Source organism: Saimiri boliviensis, chromosome 3 (assembly GCF_048565385.1).
Source record: "Saimiri boliviensis isolate mSaiBol1 chromosome 3, mSaiBol1.pri, whole genome shotgun sequence".
NCBI classification, from domain to species: Eukaryota; Metazoa; Chordata; class Mammalia; order Primates; family Cebidae; genus Saimiri; species Saimiri boliviensis.
Genome location: NC_133451.1, coordinates 115,750,557 through 115,770,601, shown reverse-complemented (window position 1 = coordinate 115,770,601; position 20,045 = coordinate 115,750,557). Strand labels below are relative to the sequence as shown.

General features: G+C 43.9%; 1 protein-coding gene across 9 annotated transcripts in view; it reads left to right on the top strand.

The window, feature by feature from the left end:
* Nucleotides 1–8,297: 8,297 nt before the first annotated feature.
* ENPP6 (ectonucleotide pyrophosphatase/phosphodiesterase 6) overlaps nucleotides 8,298–20,045 on the top strand; it is a 141,120-nt gene continuing 129,372 nt past the window's right edge. For 6 of the 9 annotated variants that reach the window (XR_012516932.1, XR_012516931.1, XM_074396690.1 and 3 more), the window contains exon 1: nucleotides 8,298–9,943. Coding sequence is in view for 6 of the 9 variants with exons in the window: in XM_074396690.1 (XP_074252791.1) it covers nucleotides 9,517–9,943 (427 nt within the window). In the remaining 3 variants the exon portion in view is untranslated. The remainder of the gene's footprint in view (nucleotides 9,944–20,045) is intronic. The other 3 variants (XR_012516930.1, XM_003933850.4, XM_074396691.1) reach the window with 2 other exon arrangements.

The following is a 20,045-nucleotide window of genomic DNA, read 5'->3' as shown; positions in this document are numbered from 1 at the left end:
TTTTGCTACTGGCACATTTGATATTATATCCATGAAATCATTACCAGGAGCAATGTTGTGAAGATTTTCCCTCATGTTTGCTTCTAAGTGTTTTGAAGTTTCAGGTCTTACCTTTAAATCTTTGCCCCATGTTCATGGGATCTTTGCATTATGGTATAAGATAGGGGTCCAGTTTATTCCTTTTGAATGTGAATTTCCAGTTTTCCCAGCATCACTTATGCAAGAGACTGTCCTTTCCCCATTGTGTATTCTTGATGGCTTTGTTGAAGATCAATTGACTGTGCATGTGTGGATTTATTTCCAGGCTCTCCATTCTGTTCCATTGTTCTTTGTGTCGGTCTTTATGCCAATACCAAACTGTTTTGATTATTGTAGCTTGCTAATGGATTTTGAAATCAGAAAGTGTGATGCCTCCAGCTTTGTTGTTCTTTTTCAAGATTGCTTTGGCTATTCTGGGTCTTTTGTTTTTCCATATGAATTCTAGAATTTTTTCTTTTTAAGAAATTCCACTGGGATTTTGATGGGAATAATGTTGAATCTACAGATTGCTTTGGTTAGTATGGACATCTACATAATATTAATTCTTTCAATCCATAAATACAGAATATTTTTCCATTTATTTGTGTCTTCTTAAATTTCTTTCATCAGTGTATTGTAGTTTTCAGTGTACAAGTTTTTCACTACCTTGGTTAAGTTATTATTCTAACTTAACCTAAGTTAGAATAATTATTCCTAAGTAATTTATTCTTTTTGATGCTATTGTAAATGGAATTTTTCTTCTTGTTTTCTTTTACAGATAGTTCATTGCTACTTTGCAGAAATGCAGCTGTTTCTTGTATATTGATTTTGTATTCTACAACTTTACTAAATTAGTTTATTAGTTGTAACAGTTTTTTTGGTGGAGTCTTAAGGGATGTATATAATTATGTCACTGGCAAACAGAGATGATTTAACTTCTTGCTTTACCATTTGGATGCCTTTTGTTTCTTTTTCTTGACTACATCTAACTAGGAGTTCCAATACTATTTTGAATAGAAATGATGAGAGTGGGTATCTTTTTCTTGTTCCTGATCTCAGAGGAAAAACTTTCAGTTTTTCACTGTTGAGTATTGTATCAGTTGTGGGCTTGCTATATGTGGCCTTTATTGTGCTGAGGTAGACTATTTCTATACCTAACTTGCTTAGAGTTTTTTTTTTTTTTAATCATGAAAGAAGAATAAATTTTGTTAAATGCTTTTTCTGCATCACTTGGAATGATCATGTGATTTTTATCCTTCTTTTTGTTAATGTGGTGTATCACATTTATAGATTAGTGTACGTTGAATCATCCTTGCATTCCAGGGATAAATCTCACTTAATCATGATGTATAATTCTTTTAATGTTATATCAAATACAGTTTACTAGTATTTTGTTGAGGGTTTTTGCATATATAGTCATCAGGCATATTGGCCTGTTATTTTCTTTTTTTGTAGTATTCTTGTCTGACTTTGGTATAAGGGTGACATTGGCTTCATAAAATGAATCTGGAGATATTTCTTCCTCTTCAACTTTTTGGAAGAATTTGAAAAAAAAATAGCATTCATTCCTTAACTTCAATCACATCTACATTTTTACTTCTCCTCTCATTAAACATACGTTATGTCATGGTTGTTACAATTTACAATTATTTATATTATGTATCTAATAGCCAATTTGTGTGTGTTAGTTATTCTTAATACCTTTCAACATTTTTAAGTTTTAAAGTTTAGAAATCTTTTAACTTTTAAACTAAAATTAAGAATGACGTAATACCATTACAGTGGTAGAGTATATTTTTTCTTTTTATTTACCTTTGTAAGGTGAGTTCTATAATTTCGTGTTTTGCATTTTTATTTAGCAGTACTTAGCTTCAACTTGAGAAGGTCTCTGGGAACATCTTTATCTCTCTTGCATTTCTAAAAGACAGTTTTGCCAGGTATACAATTCTTGGTTGACAATTTTTTTTCAGTACTTTGTATATATCATTCCACTCCTTTCTGACAAGCAAAGTTTCTCCTGAGAAATCTTTTGGTAGCCTTAACGGAGCTCCCTTATACATGACACATTAGTTTTCTGATGCTTTCAAAATTTTGTTTTTCACTTTTGACAACAATTTGATTATAGTGTGTTTTGGAGCAAACTTCTTTGGATTAATTTTATTTGAGGTTATTTGGAATTCATGAATCTGGTTGCCCATTTCCTCCCCTAGAATTGGCAAGTTTGGAGCTGTTGTTTTCTTAAATAAGGCATTTTTTTTTTTCCAGGAGAGACAGGGTCTCACTGTGTTGCCCAAGCTAGCCTTGAACCTTTGGCTGCATGCAATCCTGTCACCTTGGCTTCTTAAAAAGCTGGGATTATGGGCACAAGCCATTGTGCCAAGCCTATTTACTTAAATAAGTTTTTTAGACATCTTTTTCTCTGTTCTTCTTTTGCAGCTTTCATAATGTTTATATTGGTTCACTTAATGATGTTCCGTAAGTTCCTAAGACATTCCTTACTCTTTTTACTTCCTTTTTCCTTTTGTTCTTCTGACTGGATAATTCCTTTTTCTAATTAGTTAATTTAGTTTTTAAATTGACTTATAACAGTTGTATGTATATGTATTAAAATGACTCACTTAAGCTATTTAACATATGTATTACCTCACATTCTTACCATTTTTGTGGTAAGGACATTTAAAATCTATTCTTTTAGCAATTTTCAAGAATGTAATACATTTCTATTGATGATAGTGACCATGTTTTATAACAGAACTCTTGAACTTATTCCTCATCTCTAACTAAAATTTTGTGCCCTTTGATGAACATCTCCCCATACTTCCCACCCCAGACCTTGGGAACCACTATTCTACTCTCTACTTCTACGAGATTGACTTTTTTAGATTCCACCTATAAGTGAGAGCAATATTGTATTTTTGTCCCTAGCTATTTCACTTAACATTGTGTCCTCCAGTTCACATATGTTGTGCAAATGACAGATTTATCTTCTTTATTAAGGCTGAATCATATTTCATTGTATATATATACCATATTTTTTAATTCATTCATTCATTAATGAACACTTGGGTGGATTTTATATCTTGGCTATTGTAAATAATGTCATTGCAGTGAACATGGATCTTTGATTACTTAAAAAGAAGGTTTTTCCCACAAGCAAGCAGTTTTCTGTATTTGTCTTTGAATTTTTTTACTTATCACTGGTTAAATAAATGAGATAATGACTTGTGATCCTATTTAGTTATGTGTTTTAAGTCTTTTTTATATTTTTGAGAAACTTCCCCAATGGAATTCCAAATTAAGTGTCTTAGATGTTGAGTTCACTCTGGGATTTTTCAGTTGGGAAAGATCAAATGATTTGCTTTTTACCTTGTATAAGAGAGATATTAAGCTAATTAGGGTTATTTGATAAATTATTTGAAATGCATGGACAAATAAAAGTGAAACTATTCTTTAAGTTATAGATATGTTATTGATATTAGTGTTCTAAAAACTGTACGAGACTCCTAGATTCCTATTATGTTATCAGTCATAATTTTGATATTTTTAAATGTTGTATGCTACAGAAATAACCAATTTTCCTTGTCAATTGCTTGCTATAATATGCTCTCATTGAATTTTTAACCGTTTCTTCTATATCTTTGTCATCCACTGTTATTGTATTTATTCTTTTCTAAAAGCCTTTGCAATCAGCTGCAGTTCAAAATTGCTTCTTCGGGCAGATTTAGGAAAAAGATTGTCAAGTACTCTGAAATACAGATTTCTTTCTTTTTTTTTTTTTTTTTTTGAGACGGAGTTTTGTTCTTGTTACCCAGGCTGGAGTGCAATGGCGCGATCTCGGCTCACCGCAACCTTTGCCTCCTGGGTTCAGGCGATTCTTCTGCCTCAGCCTCCTGAGTAGCTGGGATTACAGGCACACGCCACCATGCCCAGCTAATTTTTTGTATTTGTAGTAGAGACGGGGTTTCACCATGTTGACCGGGATGGTCTCGATCTCTTGACCTCGTGATCCACCCGCCTCGGCCTCCCAAAGTGCTGGGATTACAGGCGTGAGCCACTGTGCCCGGCCTGAAATACAGGTTTCTGATAACTTTAAGATCATATCATTGGACTGGGTAAGAACTTTTAGAACTTTAATAAAGAAACTGATGGGTACATGAAATTGCCAGTGCAACATCAAGCAGAATAAGAATTAATTTCTGGGGCTAGGCACAGTGGCTCATGCCTGTAATCCCAGCACTTTGAGAGGCCAAGGTGGGAAGATCACCTGAGGTCAGGAGTTTGAGACCACCCTGGCCAGCATGGTGAAACTCCCATCTCTACTGAAAATACAAAAACCAGTCAGGTGTGGTGGCCCATGCCTGTAATCCCAGCTACTTTGGACGCTGAGGCAGGAGAATCTATTGAACCCTGGGGCTGGAGGTTGCAACGAACTGAGATTACACCACTGTACTCCAGCCTGAGAAGTAGAATGACAATCTGCCTCAAAAAAAAAAAAAAAGAATTTTTTTTGTCTGAAATATTGCTAATTTTTTTATGTTTTGTTTTCCAGATTTAAGGAAATGTTTTGTAAAGCTATATATAATTTACAACAATCTGGTAAATTTTACTTTTGTAAATAAAATTAAAATATTTACATTTTTTTCTATGGACCTGATCCCTCTAGAATTTGGAAACTATCGTTGAGTATTCTTATTTTTTATGGCAATATAATTATTTGAATAAGTTCAGTAAGAATCTGTTCTTCTTGTAACAGTACACAATTGGAAACACTGGTTATACTATCAAAGCGATGACTGGAACATCATGTTTTCGGATAAGCAGCCATCTTTAAAGACTAGGCTTGACTTTCTGTAGCCAATAAATCCCTTGGGGGAAAAAACTGGCCTGGTACCTTGAATAAACAGTTCACATGGTGGCCCCACTGCAACCTCTGCCCCCCCAAGTTCAAGTGATTCTCCTGCTTCAGCCTCCTGAGTATCTGGAATTACAGGTGCCTGGCATCATGCCCAGCTAATTTTTATATTTTTAGTAGAGACAGGTTTCACGATGTTGGCCAGGCTGGTCTTGAACTCCTGACCTCAAGTGATCTGGCCACCTTGGCCTCCCATACTGCTAGGATTACAGGCATGAGTCACTGCGCCTGGCCCGTTTTCAAGTATTTTATTCCTTTTGATGCCATTGTAAATGAGACTGTTTTCTTAATTTTATTTTTGGACTGTTTATTGTTACGGTGTAGAAACACAACTGATTTTTGGATGATTTTGTATATGTGTATGTAATCTTTAGGAGTTTCTACATGTAAGATCATGTCACTGGCAAACAGAGATGATTTTATTTTTTACTTTATAATTCTCTTGCCTCGTTGTTTGGCTGGGACTTGCAGTACGTTGAATAGATGTGTTTAGATGGAGCATCCTCATCTTATTACTGCTCTTAGAGGAAACGCTTTCAACTTTTCACCATTGGGCATGAAGTCAGCTGTGGACTTTTCAAATGTAGCCTTTATTATGTTGAGGTCGTTTCCTCTCTACTGACCTTTTAGTTAAACCTCCTTGTATTTTTTTTTGTTCAGTAGTTTCTCTGAGAGTTACAATATACAGCCTTATTACAGTCTAGTTAGAATTAATATTCAGTCACTTTACATTTTACTCTTGAAATCTGACTTCTCCCATTTCCTAAGTTTCAAAAACCTTCACAACAGCTTAATTCCACTTAAACATTCCACCCCTTTCATTTAATCCATTGTTTTTATATCTTTTAATTCTTCATAAGTCATCACTCTTATGATAGTGCTATTCTTTTTACGTTAAGCAGTTATTTTTAAGGATATTTATAAAAGAAAAACATAGTCTTTTATATTTGCTCACATATTGATAATTTACAGTCCTTTTTTTCTTCCTGTGTATATTAATTTTCATCTTGTGTTATTTTCTTTCAACCTAAAGAACATTCATTGGTATGGGTTTTTTTGTTTTTTTTTGTTTTTTTTTTTTGTAGTACAGGCCTTTTGGTAACTAATTCTCTCCTCTTTTGTTTATCTGAAAATGTCCTTATGTCATCTTACATTTTAAAGAAAAATTTTCCATTTATAAAGCATATTCTGTATGATTTTAATCCCCTAACATTTATTAAGGTCCTATTCCAGCGCCTAACCATAAGAAGGACAGATGGCACGTGTGCCATGGTCAGTGATTGGGACAAGCTCTCTAAAGAGCTAGGACTGCCGATGTTTAGGGAAGGTGAGGGTTGACATGGACAAAGGGCCAGCAGGGCTGGCCTTCCAACCAGGGTGGAAGCTGGCTGACGTGGGCTGATCTGGGACATCACTTTCAAATTGCATTGATGCTACAGCTAGAAATGACCTTAAAGCTTTTGCCACTTCTCAGAGGTTAAAAACTGAAGCCTGGAAAGGTAATTTTCTCAGAATCACACAATTGCGCCATACCAGGATCTTGACTTTGGAATCACCTTTCTCTCTCTCTCTCTCTCTCTCTCTCTCTCTCTCTCTCTCTCTCTCTCTCTCTCTCTCTCGACTCTTTTCCTTCCGTCTCACCTGGCTCTCCATGAAGGCGAGCCACCAGAGTGCTGACGAATCTGGACAGCGCATTCCTGAGAGCTCATGCATGTCCCTAGAGAGACTTGCAGCAGCTTTAGGACAAAGGTTGTTTCAACTTGTGGAGTTTTTCATATTTTGCATTGTCTAAGTGAAACCCCTGTGGACAGTTTCTTTACAGTATTGCAAACCCTTGAAACGAAGTTGCAATAAGCACTTATAAGCATTAGGTGCTGAAAACCACTTCTAAGTGAAGACATCCAGATCACAGACATATAGGTTTTGGATCACAAGGCTTTGGGCACTAAATATTAATCACCTGAATGACATATTTCTTTTACGTATTGCTTTTTAGCTTTCATTTCCAACCTTTTCTAGGTTAGAGGGTTCAAGACCTGGAGTCTGGCTGTGAACAACCCTAGGGTTTGCTTGGTTTGAATTCCATCCCATATGTCTCTTTCTTCATATATTGGTATGCATATTAAAGATTCATATTGGCAGTCATGTACTAATCCAAAGCTTTAGCGACATTGTCTCAACATGGTCATTAAACAATATGATCATAAACGTTATCATAAAACAAAGATGACCCCACCCCAGACACATCACAACAATCTCTGTGGAGCCTTGGGAGCCTCTGGGCAAATGTGGACATGTTAATCTGAAGCGAGTCACTCCGAGTTGACACCCACGATAGCTCAGTGAGACACTCGGGGAGGCACAGTTTGGGTGCACCCTAGTTAGTGGTGGAGAAAAGTGGAATTCCCTCTTATATTCATCTTTAAAATTTGGAGTGCTTAACCTCTCCCAAAGTGAGCTCAGAAGCCATCCCAAAGTCAGCCATCTGGACTGCTACTGCTACTCCAGCCTCATAGTCCAGACAATCCCTGAGCCTCTCAGGAACTCACGGAGCACAGGAATCTGGGCGTCCTACGGAAGAAGTTCCCCTGCTAGCACGTGCGATGCTCAGTTTCCAGGATGCCCATCAAACCCATCAGCACGCACCGGCCTTTCCCCTCCCCTCTCATCCTTTGCTTCCCCTCCCCTCTTCTCCCCTTCCCTTCCCATCTCTTCCTTTTCTTCCCACTCTTTCCCTTTTTCCCTTCCCTTCTCATCCCTTCTTCCCTTCCCTCCCTTTTCCTTCTTCCCTTCCCTTTTTCTGTTTTCTTCCCTTCCTTCTCTTCCCTTCTTCCCTTCTCTTCTTTCCTTTCCCTTCTTTTCTTCCCTTCCCTTCTTCCCTTTCCTTTCTTTTCCTTTCATTTCCTTCCTCCCCCTCCCTCCCCTTCCCTTCTTCCCTTCTTCTCTTCCCTCCCTTTCCCTCCTTCCCTTCCCTCCCCATCTCCCTTCCTCCCTCCATCCTTCACTCCTGTTTATAGCAACAACAATACCACATAGCTCAAAGAAATAAGAGTAACATTGTTTCCAAAGTAACAACCAATTAGAATAAACTTTCCTTTTCCTTATTTTTGAGTAAGAAAAAAATTTATTTAATTGTAAAAAGCACGACTTCTTATTGCACAAAAGAATTCTGATCCTTGGTGAACTCCCGAGATGGGAGTGGTCATTTAGCCGGCGTTTCTCTTTTGCAGCATAATATAAAAAGTGACATCGTGATCCTGTGTGTGGGCTTGACTTAAATACAGCAGAGAAAGAGAAGGAGAACACACACAAGCAGAGGGCAGAGGCGGGACAGCGTTTTGGGGTTGATCAAGCGTGGCCGGTGTGGCTGGTGTCTATCTTCCTTCCCTGGAAAGCTTGCTGGGAGCCATGAAGTTTCCTCAGGACCCAGGCGATGTTATAATGCTAATAACGTCTAACATTTGCTGAGCGCTTGCTATGGACCATGCATGTTTTATTATTGTCCAGCCTGGAGTGTAGTAATACAATCATAGCTTACTGCAGACTTGAACTCCTGTGTTCACATAATCCTCCCACCTCAGCCTCCTATGTAGCTGGGACCAGGCACATGCCACTATGACCAGCTAATAAAATAAAATTTTTTAAAGACAGGGTCTTGCTATGTTGCCCAGCCTGGTCTCAACCTCCTGGCGCTAAGCAAAACGCCTACCTTGGCTTCCCAAAGTGGGCCACCGCACTCAGCTGTGTTTGACAAGCCTTTACATACACTGTGTCATTTAATTTTCTGTAACATGACAGAGCCGCTCTAGGGAACCCCCAGAGTCTGGGGACTTTCCTAAGTCTGTCTGCTGCCCAGCTCACGTCTGCCTCCCATCACTGACCTCCTTCTGCTTCCCACCCCGGCCCGTCATCCCTGTCCTGAAGCCTGCGTGCTCGTTGCTCGCTCTGCTTTTCCATCTCAAGCTCTGGTCCTCCAGCTCTCTAGTTCATTTCCATCCTCTTGGGGCAAAGCTGTTTCAGGCCATTCTGCCAGCAACGAGTTCCCGTTGTCCAACTCTGGAGGCTTCTCCTTGGCTCTACAGCTCTTCTACAAAGCATCTCCTCCTATGAGCACCAGCAGCTAAATCATATTTGAAAAATAAAATAACACTGCATATAAAAAAAATAAGCAGCCAAGACACAGACAAATAATTGTTTTTAAGGGCTATGACTATGGAAACATGGCTGGGAAATTTACAAACAGGCCCACCGGAACGTTTTGTCTCCCGTTTATGCCCTGAGTCCAGAGGTTTGCGTTACTGAATTACAAGTGAAAAAGAGTTTAAATGAGGCCACGATGGGGGATAACATCAAATTAAAATTGGGCTCTTTTCCTTGGTTCCTCCCTTTGGTTAGCCCAACTGCAAAGTGAGTGTTGACTTTGTCATCTTCTAAAATTCCATCTCTGTGGGTGCTTGTATTTCTGGAACATTCACCAAAAATAATAAGGTTGAACTCTCTCCCCTGGTGTTAATTCTGGGTTGTTTGGGAACCTGGCTTATCTGAAGGAGTCGGTCTCTGTACTTTCTAGTAAAGGGTGTGTATCGATGTGTGGAAAAGGGGGTGCTGTTCCTTTAAATTCTGAAAGTGAACTTGGCTCAGGAAGGCCAGCGGCTCAAGGTCCAGCCCCTGGAAGAGAGAATAGCTACAGATTCTCCATCCTCAGCCTCTGCAAGGCGACGGCTGTGCCAGCCGGGCTCTGGCAGGCTTCTGGCAGGCAGGCTCCTGGCAGCATGGCAGTGAAGCTTGGGACCCTCCTGCTGGTCCTCGTGCTGGGCCTGGCCTGGCCGGCCTCTGCCCGCCGGAAGCTGCTGGTGTTTCTGCTGGATGGTTTTCGCTCAGACTACATCAGTGATGAGGCACTGGAGTCCTTGCCTGGTTTCAGAGAGATCGTGAGCAGAGGAGCAAAAGTGGATTACTTGACCCCAGACTTCCCTAGTCTCTCATATCCCAATTACTATACCCTAATGACTGGTGAGTACCATGTCCTCTTCTGGGCAGGGAGGGGACGGCCGGAGTCCAGCAGGGAGCAGGGAGCAGGGAGCTCCCGGCATCAGAGTCTTATGGAAATGCTCTGGGTTCTCTAGTCCTTCGGGACGTCAAAGGTAGATAGGAAATCTGTGTTCTTGGCTGAGAAGACGTTTGTTTTCGCGGTGATATTGGTCCCCAAAAGTCATCCCAAGGACCTGTCTTGGGTTCTCAGTGTGGAGGACAGAGGACGACAGAAATAGATGATATTTGATGATATTAAAATATTTATTTTAGAAAGAGAAATTGTTTATTTTAGAAAGAGAAATTCTAACAAACTCCCTATTTTCTAAGTTCAAGTTTGCGAAATCAACAGATCTTCATGCATCTGTCCCAAGTTCCTTCTGTCCCTTTGCTCTGAGGTCATGTTGTCCTGGAGTCCCGTGGGCTTGTTTTTCGGTGTGTTAGACTGTGAAGCTACCTTTGGGTCCTCAGAGGGGAGTAGTGCTCCTGCGTTACTTGCGGAAGGAGGGGATTTTCAGGCCATCTCCTTCCCTGTTCCTTAGCAATGCCACCATCGCCTTCTTTTGCCTTTTTTGGCCAGGTAAAATGATACGGAGAAGAAACAAAAACTGTGTAGTTCAGGGTCCCATGTATGATTTGCAGCATCTGTGAAAGACCAACCAACAAAAACTCAGCAAAACAAATAAACCCCAGCCAACCCCGACTGCCTGGGCCTGGGATGGCTGGTTTTCCTAAGGCCAGCCTTCAGCTGGAATGGCCAGAACCCCAAACGTGACTCCATGAACCTGAGCCTCTATCTGCCGCACAATGTGCAGCCTTCTGCCTGCTCACAGAGGTGGATTCCCAGTTTCTGGTTTGTTTTTCAGCTAACCTTTGTAAGGGCAGCGAGAGGCTCTTAGAAGGAATTTAGCAAACTATCCAGGGAGGCTCTTAAGAAGGCACTGTTATTGCTGGCTATGCGAGACTCAGCTCCGTGCTCTGAGCACGGGGAAAGCTCTACCCATTATGTTAACAAAGAGAATGAGATCTCTGATATCTCCTTACGGATCTCCACAGAGCGCTAAAGCTGAAGGAACCTGAAACACACATTTACATCTCTGACTCTGTGCATAGACACTATATACACGTGTATGTAAAAATGCCGTAAACCGATGCCCCAAATTGAAGAGAAGAGATACTCTGGAGAAATTAAAGTGAAGGCATGAGAGAGAGAAAAAAAATTCAGATGGCACACCAGCAAGGAAGTTATGTATTTGTTTTTTATTTCCCAACAGACAAAAAAAAAAAAAAAAAAAAACCAGTCTCTAAGACACACAGAATTAACAAAAGTCTCTCGCCTCCCTTGGCACGCCTCTTCCTTTGCAGGGAAGCGGTTTGCAGGCTGCTGGGTCACACATAGATGCGATTGTGTGCATGGTGGACTCCAGCTCCGCGCAGCGGCTTCACACACACAGCCCACCCCCACTCCAGCTGTCTTTCAGAGCCTCGCTGGGGGACCCAATTCATAAACTGCCACGCCACGTGCAGCTTCTGCAATCTCAGTGGAAAATGAACAAAATCCATTTTAGAAAGGACTCCAGTAAGTCAAAGGACCATTAGAGATTCCACAGAGACACTAAGCCTTTTGTTTGTGAGACCCACACTCCTGATATTGACACAAGGGACCATCTGCACACAGCCTCCGTCATGCTCAGACACACCTTCATTTCAGGCTGTGGGTGCTTCCCCTTGGCTTGTCCTGAGAGAAGAGTCTCTTCCATTAGGGGCAGCACAGGTCCCGTGAGTGTCTGGCAAAGCTCTCACCCTCGTTTTCAAACTGAGGCTGGCCCGAAGAAGCCACAGGTCTCCACAGGTCTCTCTGTGTGTTAATTCTCTGTATTTTCAGATGGCCAAATGTGTTCACTGATGTGAAAGTCGGCTTGGTCTGTATGTTGGCTTCTTCTACTTTCTTAGAAGCTACCCTGCACATGGGAGGTATCTAACCAGGCTCATGTTTATGTAAAAATGTCCTTGGGGTCCTTGGGTATGATTTGTCCTGTACCCATTGGGCAGGCTTACAGACTTGAAGCAGGATTCCCAGGCTGGGAGATGCCGGGCTGTGAAGCTGGTGCTATCTCTGCTGTCTTGGAGCTGACTCAGAGTTAAATTTAGACTATTTTCCCCAATACCCATACTTATTTTTCCACCTGATACTGAAAACCTCCTCTTTTATTTATATAAAGAAGGATCTAGCCATTGGGAATTGTATCTAAACATATGGTTTGAGCATTTGAGTGTTTTATAAACCAACAAAATTGCTATGCTAGATCTTTCTGGTACCAAAAGATAGGCTGTTTTAGGGTTCCTCAGAATTCATAAGAGAGGCTATGCTCTCACTTCATTACCTGAATTATTGCTCGTAAGACAGAAGGCCCTTGGTGTTCTTCCCCTTGCGTAACGAGGAGTGATGAGTTGTTGGAAAGAATGCTGGCCTTTGAGCTGGGAGAACTTGCTTGGAGACTTCAGGCAAAATGAAATGAGATGAACTGCCGAGGCTGTATCAAGCCGAGATTTCAGGTGCTGCTGGACGCAGATATAGAACTAGGCAATGCATGGGGAATTTTATTTTATTTTACTTGAAGTTCTGGGATAGATGTGCAGAATGTGCAGGTTTGTTACGTAGCCATACACGTGCCATGGTGGTTTGCTGTACCCATCAACCCGTCATCTAGGTTTTAAGACCCGCATGCATTAGGTAAGGGTCCTAATGCTCTACCTCTCCCAGCCCCCAACCCCTGACAGGCCCCAGTGTGTGATGTTCCCCTCCCTGTGTCCATGTGTTCTCATTGTTCAACTCCCACGTATGAGTGAGAACGTGTGGTGTTTGATTCTCTGTCCTGTGTTAGTTTGCTGAGAATGATGGCTTCCAGCTTCATCCATGTCCCTGCAAAGGACATGAACTCATTCTTTTTTGTAGCTGCATAGTATTCCGTAGTGTAAATGTGCCACATTTTCTTTATCCAGTCTCTCACTGATGGGCATTTGGGTTGGTCCCAAGTCTTTGCTCTTTGATCTGGGAATTTTAAAGTTAGGACTGACCTCTCCTAGGAGGCCTTCATGTAGAAATTACACAAATGGCTGAAACTCCCTTGAGAGGGAGAATTTCACAGTGGATGGGAATGGGGAATCAACAGGCCGATTTGTGAGAAACCTTGAAACCGTCTAGCCCAGTCCCCACCATGAAGCCACCGTGGCTGATTATTTATTTCCCTCGGAACATGTTTAAGACAAATGCAAGCAAAATGCCAGTCATGACCATGAATATCAATCGGTGGATTGCCTGGAATGCCGAATCTTAAAACCAGCTTTTCACCCAGGGAGATTCCATTCGAGTAGGGGAAGGACACTTGGGAATGGGCGCTATTCTAAAGTGCACGGCAAGGTGTTGTGAGCCCAGATGTGTCCTCATCCTCCTGTGTCCCTCAGTTCAAGTTGGGATTCTGGCCCCCAGCACCTCAGCACGGAACCGCATTTAGAGATAAGGTCTTTGAAGGCGATTAAGTTAAAGCAAGGCCATTAGAGTGGGGCCCTATTCCAATACGACTGTATAGGAAGGCGCAGAGCCACAGGCCCGCGCACGTGCAGGGGAAAGGCCATCTGAGGACACGGAAGAGGCCCTCGCAGGCCACAGAGAGGGGCCCAGGAGACGCCAACCCTGCTACCGCCTCGTTCCTGAGCCTTCAGCTTCCAGAACTGTGAATTAATAAATTGCTGTTGTTTTAGCCACTCTGTCTGTGGCACTTTATAATGGCAGCCCACGCGAACGAGTATACAAAGAATAGTGGGTAGTGTCCCAGCGTGCTGCAGAGGGCCAGAGGAGGGGAGGCGTTCCCTCCAGTTGTGGCAGTGAGAAAAGGCATTTTAAAGAGGAGAGCTCTGAGCTGGAAGAAACAGCCACCGGCCTGGCGTGTGTCCCTACATCTCGCCTTAGGCATAAGCTCTCTTTCTGAAGAGGGGCGTGTGGACCCACTTTATTCTAGTGAAAACACGAGGGTTTAAACGCCCTTGGCATGCTTTCCGTTTTAGTCTATCTCACTGTGGATCTTTGCGCAAAGCGATTCTCTCTTTGGGGTAAATTCACATTTGATTGAAGTGAAGTTTAACATAAAGCCAAGGAAAGAAAGCAGCAATTTGTTGAATGTAGGTCATGGGTAAGAGGTTAAGTGCTGCGTCTGTTTTGAAGCGGCATAACTTAGCATGGTTTTGCTAAGGCTGATGGTAACATTTGTTTGTGATTCTCAAACACTTCTGGTTAGGCAGCTGGGGAAAGTGGCCCAGAAACCTTCTGAGAAGCAGGGAAGCCAGTCTGGAACTTTATCTTTACTGCCAGTAACCTACCAAGAGATGAACAAATGCTGAAATCAGTATATTATTCTTTCAACGTTTAGACACTAGTAAATAAAGTGCAGGGAGATTGAGTGTTTTGTTTCAGGCACCAAAGAACGTCGTAGCAGAGCTGAGATGGGAGAGTAGGCACAGAGGCCCCATCCTCACCCAGCACCTGGCCAGGGCCCAGGCCTGTGTCTCGGAGTGGCCAGAAGATTGTGCACGTGACCTGAGACCCAAGGATAGAGATCTCCCCGAGACAGTCCAGGAAGCAGCCAGAGACCGAATCACGGTTCTCTGCTGTGGAAATCAAGGCCACAGCAGGGATGTTAACTACTCAGAATTACCTTTTGTGCCAAGGTATTTTGTCTCGCAGTCCTAGAACTTACCTGTGACGCAAATTCTTACCAGATATCGAGACTCCAATGTTCCGGAGTAAAACAGCACAGTCAGCTATACTTCCTACCACCCCACCTTTTAAGAAAATCTCCGATTTAAATGCAAACTGGACCAAAGGCAATCAAGCTGTTATAGCAGCTTCCCAGAGCTTTCTAGAGTTCTGTAACAAATCTGGACACCAAGGGCTGAAATCTGGGTGTGAGATGGGATCTCTGAATAATCATGTTTTGAGAAAGCTCACATCCTCAGCCTTCTGCAGAATCCAGGCTTCCTTTGAGGGGCTGCTCACAGACTCTGCACAGGCACAACCCCAGTTAGGGTGGAGATGGCCCCCCTGGGCCCCTCCAGGATCGGCAATGACATGGGGACATTCCCCCAGCTTGTGAGCCTCTCTCAATGTGGACACCTCTTCAGATCGGTGATCTCTGTTTGGTGTGCCCTCTTCCTGTCTTCCGACTCTCTCTTGCACCAAATTCAGCCACGCTTCTGTTTGGAGCAGTGTCCTCCCAAGGGTCCTGGTCAGTCCCACCCTGGGTTCCGTGGACGGGAGCTGCATCTCCTCTGCTTCCTGACAGCCCACTGGCCCCAGGACCCTGTCTTCTCTCGGTTTCCTACTATGTCATCACTCCTCGTTGCTCCTTCCCTTGGTTCCTCCTCATCTCCCTGACCTTCCTTAGTCTCAGCTGTCCTTTCAAGGCCGATCCTCAGCCTCTCCTCCCCGCGCCTCGCTGCCGGCCCCCGGCTGAAGACCCCACCCCAACTGCCTGGAGCCTCCTCTCCGTTCCAGCTCCCTCTCGCTGCCTGCCCTGCACCCGGAGCAGCCCTGCGAGAGGAGTCCTGATCACGCCACTCCTCCGTTCAAACCCTCCGGCAGGTTCCGTTGTACCCCACGTGGAATCAAACGCTCTTGCAGACCCGGCCCCATGGGGTCACCCAGCCCCTTCAGGGCCTGGCTCCGACCACCCTTCCCTTCCCGCGCTGGCGTCCCGCTGGGCAGCTGGAATGCGCCGCTCCTCCTGGCTGCTCCCCTTTTGCTTTTTCCGCAGACAGGCCCGAGCTGTGCCTTGCTGATTTCTTCACCTCGCCTCCCCAAGGTCACGTGGCGGCCGCATCTTCCCCGGCCACCCGCCAGCACGCTCTATTCCTCTTACTCTTTTTACTTTCCATCACGGCACCAGTTTATTTATTTCTGTCTTCTCCAAATAAACTTTATTATAGTGGGACGGGCATGGTGGCTCACGCCTGTCATCCCAGCACTTTGGAAGGCCAAGGCGGGTGGATGACCTGACGTCAGGAGTTCGATACCAGCCTGTTTAACGTGGTGAAACCCTGTCATTACTAAAAATACAAAAAACAAAATTAGCAGGGCGCGGCAGCAAGTGCCTGTACTCCCAGCTACTTGGGACGCCGAGGCAGGAGCATTGCTTGAATCTGGGAGGCGGAGGTTGCAGTGAGCCGAGATCATGCCAATGCACTCCAGCCTGGGCAACAAGAGTGAGACTCCGTCTCAAAAAAAATTATTATAGAGAAAAAGCATTATAATGATGATGAAGACATTCAGGGTTTCAGGGAAATGAATGATTACTTTGATGTTCGACACTTCTAAACCAGAGAGAAGGAGAAAAAAGCTACAATCATGCTTTGCTCACATGAAAGCAATTCACCATTTAGTGAACTGATTGCCTTTACGTCTAGTAAGCTTATACATCTCAAAGTGCGTCTTTCAGTTTTGTTTTAAACTTTGTTTATAAGGCTGGAGTCAGCAAGAGGCCTGAAGGGATAGTCACCTCCAAGAAGAGCTGTGTCAAAGGAGACGAAAGAGGCTGGGAGGTGGGAGAGAGCTTACCCGGGCACCGGTGGTCAGCACGGCCCACGAGAGGGCCTCCTTGTGGTGGGGATCACTGAAACAGAGAAGGCAGAGCGAACAGCTGTGCATGGAACTGGCACGTGACTCAGAACCCGTGTGGAACACTGTGAAGACGGTTCAGGCCTAGGTGCGAGTGTCTGGCTGTCGGACCTAGGGACGCATGTGGCAGCTTAAAGGGACTTGCAGGGTCATCCTTGTGTTTCCAGCCTCTGTCCCAGGCTGCTTAGGTGGCCAGGCTGAGTATGCCAGCATTGCGAGGAGCCACTTAGATGTTGAAAAGTATCAGGCCACGTTATGGGCTGATTTGTACACCCCAGAACTCATGTGTTGACACGCTGCCCTCCAATATCTCACAGTGTGACTGTGTATGGAGAGAGGAGTTTTAAAGAAGGAAGGAAGGTAACATGAGGACACTAGGGTGGGTGCTACTCCAGTGTCGCTGGAATCTTTATGAGGAGAGGAGATTAGGACCCAGAGGGGCGCAGAGGGAAGGCCACGTGTGGGCACAGAGGGAAGGCCATGTGTGGGCACAGGGGGAAGGCCACGTGTGGGCACAGGGGGAAGGCCACGTGTGGGCACAGGGGGAAGGCCACGAGTGGGCACAGTGGGAAGGCCACATGTGGGCACAGAGGGAAAGGCCATGTGTGGGCACAGAGGGAAGGCCACGTGTGGGCACAGGGGAGGCCACGTGTGGGCACAGAGAGAAAGGCCATGTGTGGGCACAGAGGGAAGGCCACGTGTGGGCACAGGGGGAAGGCAGCTGTCCACAAACCAAAGAGAGAGGCCTCAGAGGAAATCAAGCCTGGTGCCTTGATCTCCAACTAACTCCCAGCCTCCAGAACTGTGGGAAACCAGATTTCTTTTGTGTGAGCCTCCCAGCCTGTGTTACTTTGCCATGGCAGCCATGGGGAAGCAATAGAAACCAGATCGTGACACTAGGCTGCCAATAGAAGAACACGGGCTTTTTTAACACAGCCCTCTTCCATGACCACACCTGCTCACTGAGCGTTTCTGGTGACTTCTGCCCACACCGGTCATGGTATGATAGCTTCCTAGAGCTGCTGTAACAAAGTCGGATGCTCAGAGTTTGAAATCCAGTTGCAGGCGGGGCCATGCTCTCTGAAGTCTCCAGGGGAGAACGGGTTCCGCAGCTCTCCCCCCACCTTCTGCTGTGGTCGACAGTTCTCGGTACTTCTTGGCTGGCAGATACATCACTCCGGCCTCTGCTTTCGTTGTCACAGGGCGTTCTCTGTGTCCCCCTCTGTGCCTCTCCTTCTTATAAGGACGCCAGCTATAATGATATCATCTTAACTTGATTACATCTGCAAAGACCTTATTTCTTTTTTTTTAAATTCCGTTTTTTTAAAATTGTACTTTAGGTTCTGGGGTACATGTGCGGATCTTGCAGAGTTATTGCATAGGTCACATATGGCAAGGTGGTTTGCTGCCTCCATCCCCCCGTCATCTGTATCTGGCATTTCTCCCCACGTTATCCATCCTCACCCAAGGCTGTCCGTCCCGTAGCTCCCTAACAACTGCCCCCAGTGTGCGATGCTCCCCTCCCTGTGCCCATGTGTCCTCATCGTTCAACCCCACTGATGAGTGAGAACATGTGGTGTTTGGTTTTCTGTTCTTGTGTCAGTTTGCTGAGAATGATGGTTTCCAGATTCATCCAAGTCCCTATAAATGTCACTAACTCATCGTTTTTTATGGCTGTGTAGTATTCCATGGTGGACATGTGCCACATTTTCTTTGTCTAGTCTATCATTGATGGGCATTTGGATTGGTTCCAGGACAAAGACGTTGCTTCTAAATAAGGTCACATTCACAGGTCCTGAGGGTTGGAACCTCAACATATCTTCTTGGGGGCATGATGCATGGAGAGAGCTACAGATTTGCTGACAAAGATCGAATTTAGTCTTTTCTGTCACTTTTTGACTTTCAGAATTTGAACAGCTTCCTTTGAGTGTTAATATTTTGTTTTGTTTTGTTTTTGAGATGTAGTCTCATTCTGTCACCCAGGCTGGAGTGTAGTGGTGCGATCTTGGCTCACTGCAACCTCTGCCTCCCTGGTTCGAGTGATTCTCCTGCCTCAGCCTCCCAAGTAACTGGGATTACAGGTGCCTGCCACCATGCCCGGCTAATTTTTTTTTGTTTTGTATTTTTAGTAGAGATGGGGTTTCACCATGTTGCCCAGGCTGGTCTCAAACTCCCAACCTGAGGTGATCTACCCACTTTGGCCTCCCAAAGTGCTGGGATTACAGGTATGATCCACCGTGCCCAGCGAGTATTAATATTTTCTCAGTAGAATGCAGAAAATAAATGTTACACCATAGGCTTGCTGTGAGAACAGAATGAGCAATGTATGTGTAAATTCACTATCAGTAAGAGTGTACATATCCCCTCTTTATCAGTAAGGCGAGGCTGAGTTATGTTGTTGCAACAAGCAATTCCACAGCACGTCTGAGTCTTAGAATAACTAAGGTTTATTCCTCACTGATGTGTGTGACCTTTAGGGATAAACTCCACCACATTTTGTCTTCATTCTGGGACCCGGGCTAAAAAAAGCTAAGTCTAGATGAGACATGCTGCTCTCACCACAGAGGCAAAAGAGAAAATAGAACATTGTGGTGATGGGCAGTTTGGGCAAAGGAGGAGACGTGAGGTGGTCAGGTCAGAAGGGGGGGGTGCTGAGCCCATTCGCCAGCTAAGGGTGGGTTGGAGGCTACAGAGAATTGAGTGTGTAAAAAACAAAACAGAAAACAAACCATGTGCAACTGATGAAAGTCATACCAAGGGATAGTCCAATAGGCTCCTCCTTCCCACCCTGTCCACTCCAGACATCACTGCATCTATTCTTTGTGATGGGCTGTAAGTGAGGGGGAGAGTTGAATTTGAAGAGCACCCTTGAAGCAGAACTTGCTGATCGGCTGATGAGTGAATATGAAAGAAGAGCCTGAACCGATGCCAAAGCTGCAAGATCTTCTGAAGCCTGAGTAAAGAGGCTCCTATTCGCACAGATGGGAAAGTTTGAAGGGCTGTTTATCTCAGTGAGATTTATTTGGAAAAGTAACTTTTCATCAAATTATACTTCAAGTTGAGTAAGATATTCATCTGGCATTAGCCCTTTAGGGGATCAGAGACAATGTCTTAAAGGAGAGTTCAAGAAGCATGCAGAATACCACCAAGGCAAAGGAGAGAAATGGATCCTGTGGGTCCTAGTGGACCCCAGTAAATGGAATTCCTTTCTGACTGCTTGCTACTCAGCTGGTAGAGAATATTTCTCACAGATGCACAGTTGAAATCTGTCTTCCCACCTGAATTAACTTTTATCAACATTTTGTCATTTACTTCCCAGAGACACCTAACATGTTTTTTTTCTCATAAAAAACTATACTCTCTGTAATGAGCCTTGATTAAGCTCGCTGAAGAAGCAGGCATGGTAGGTGAGGT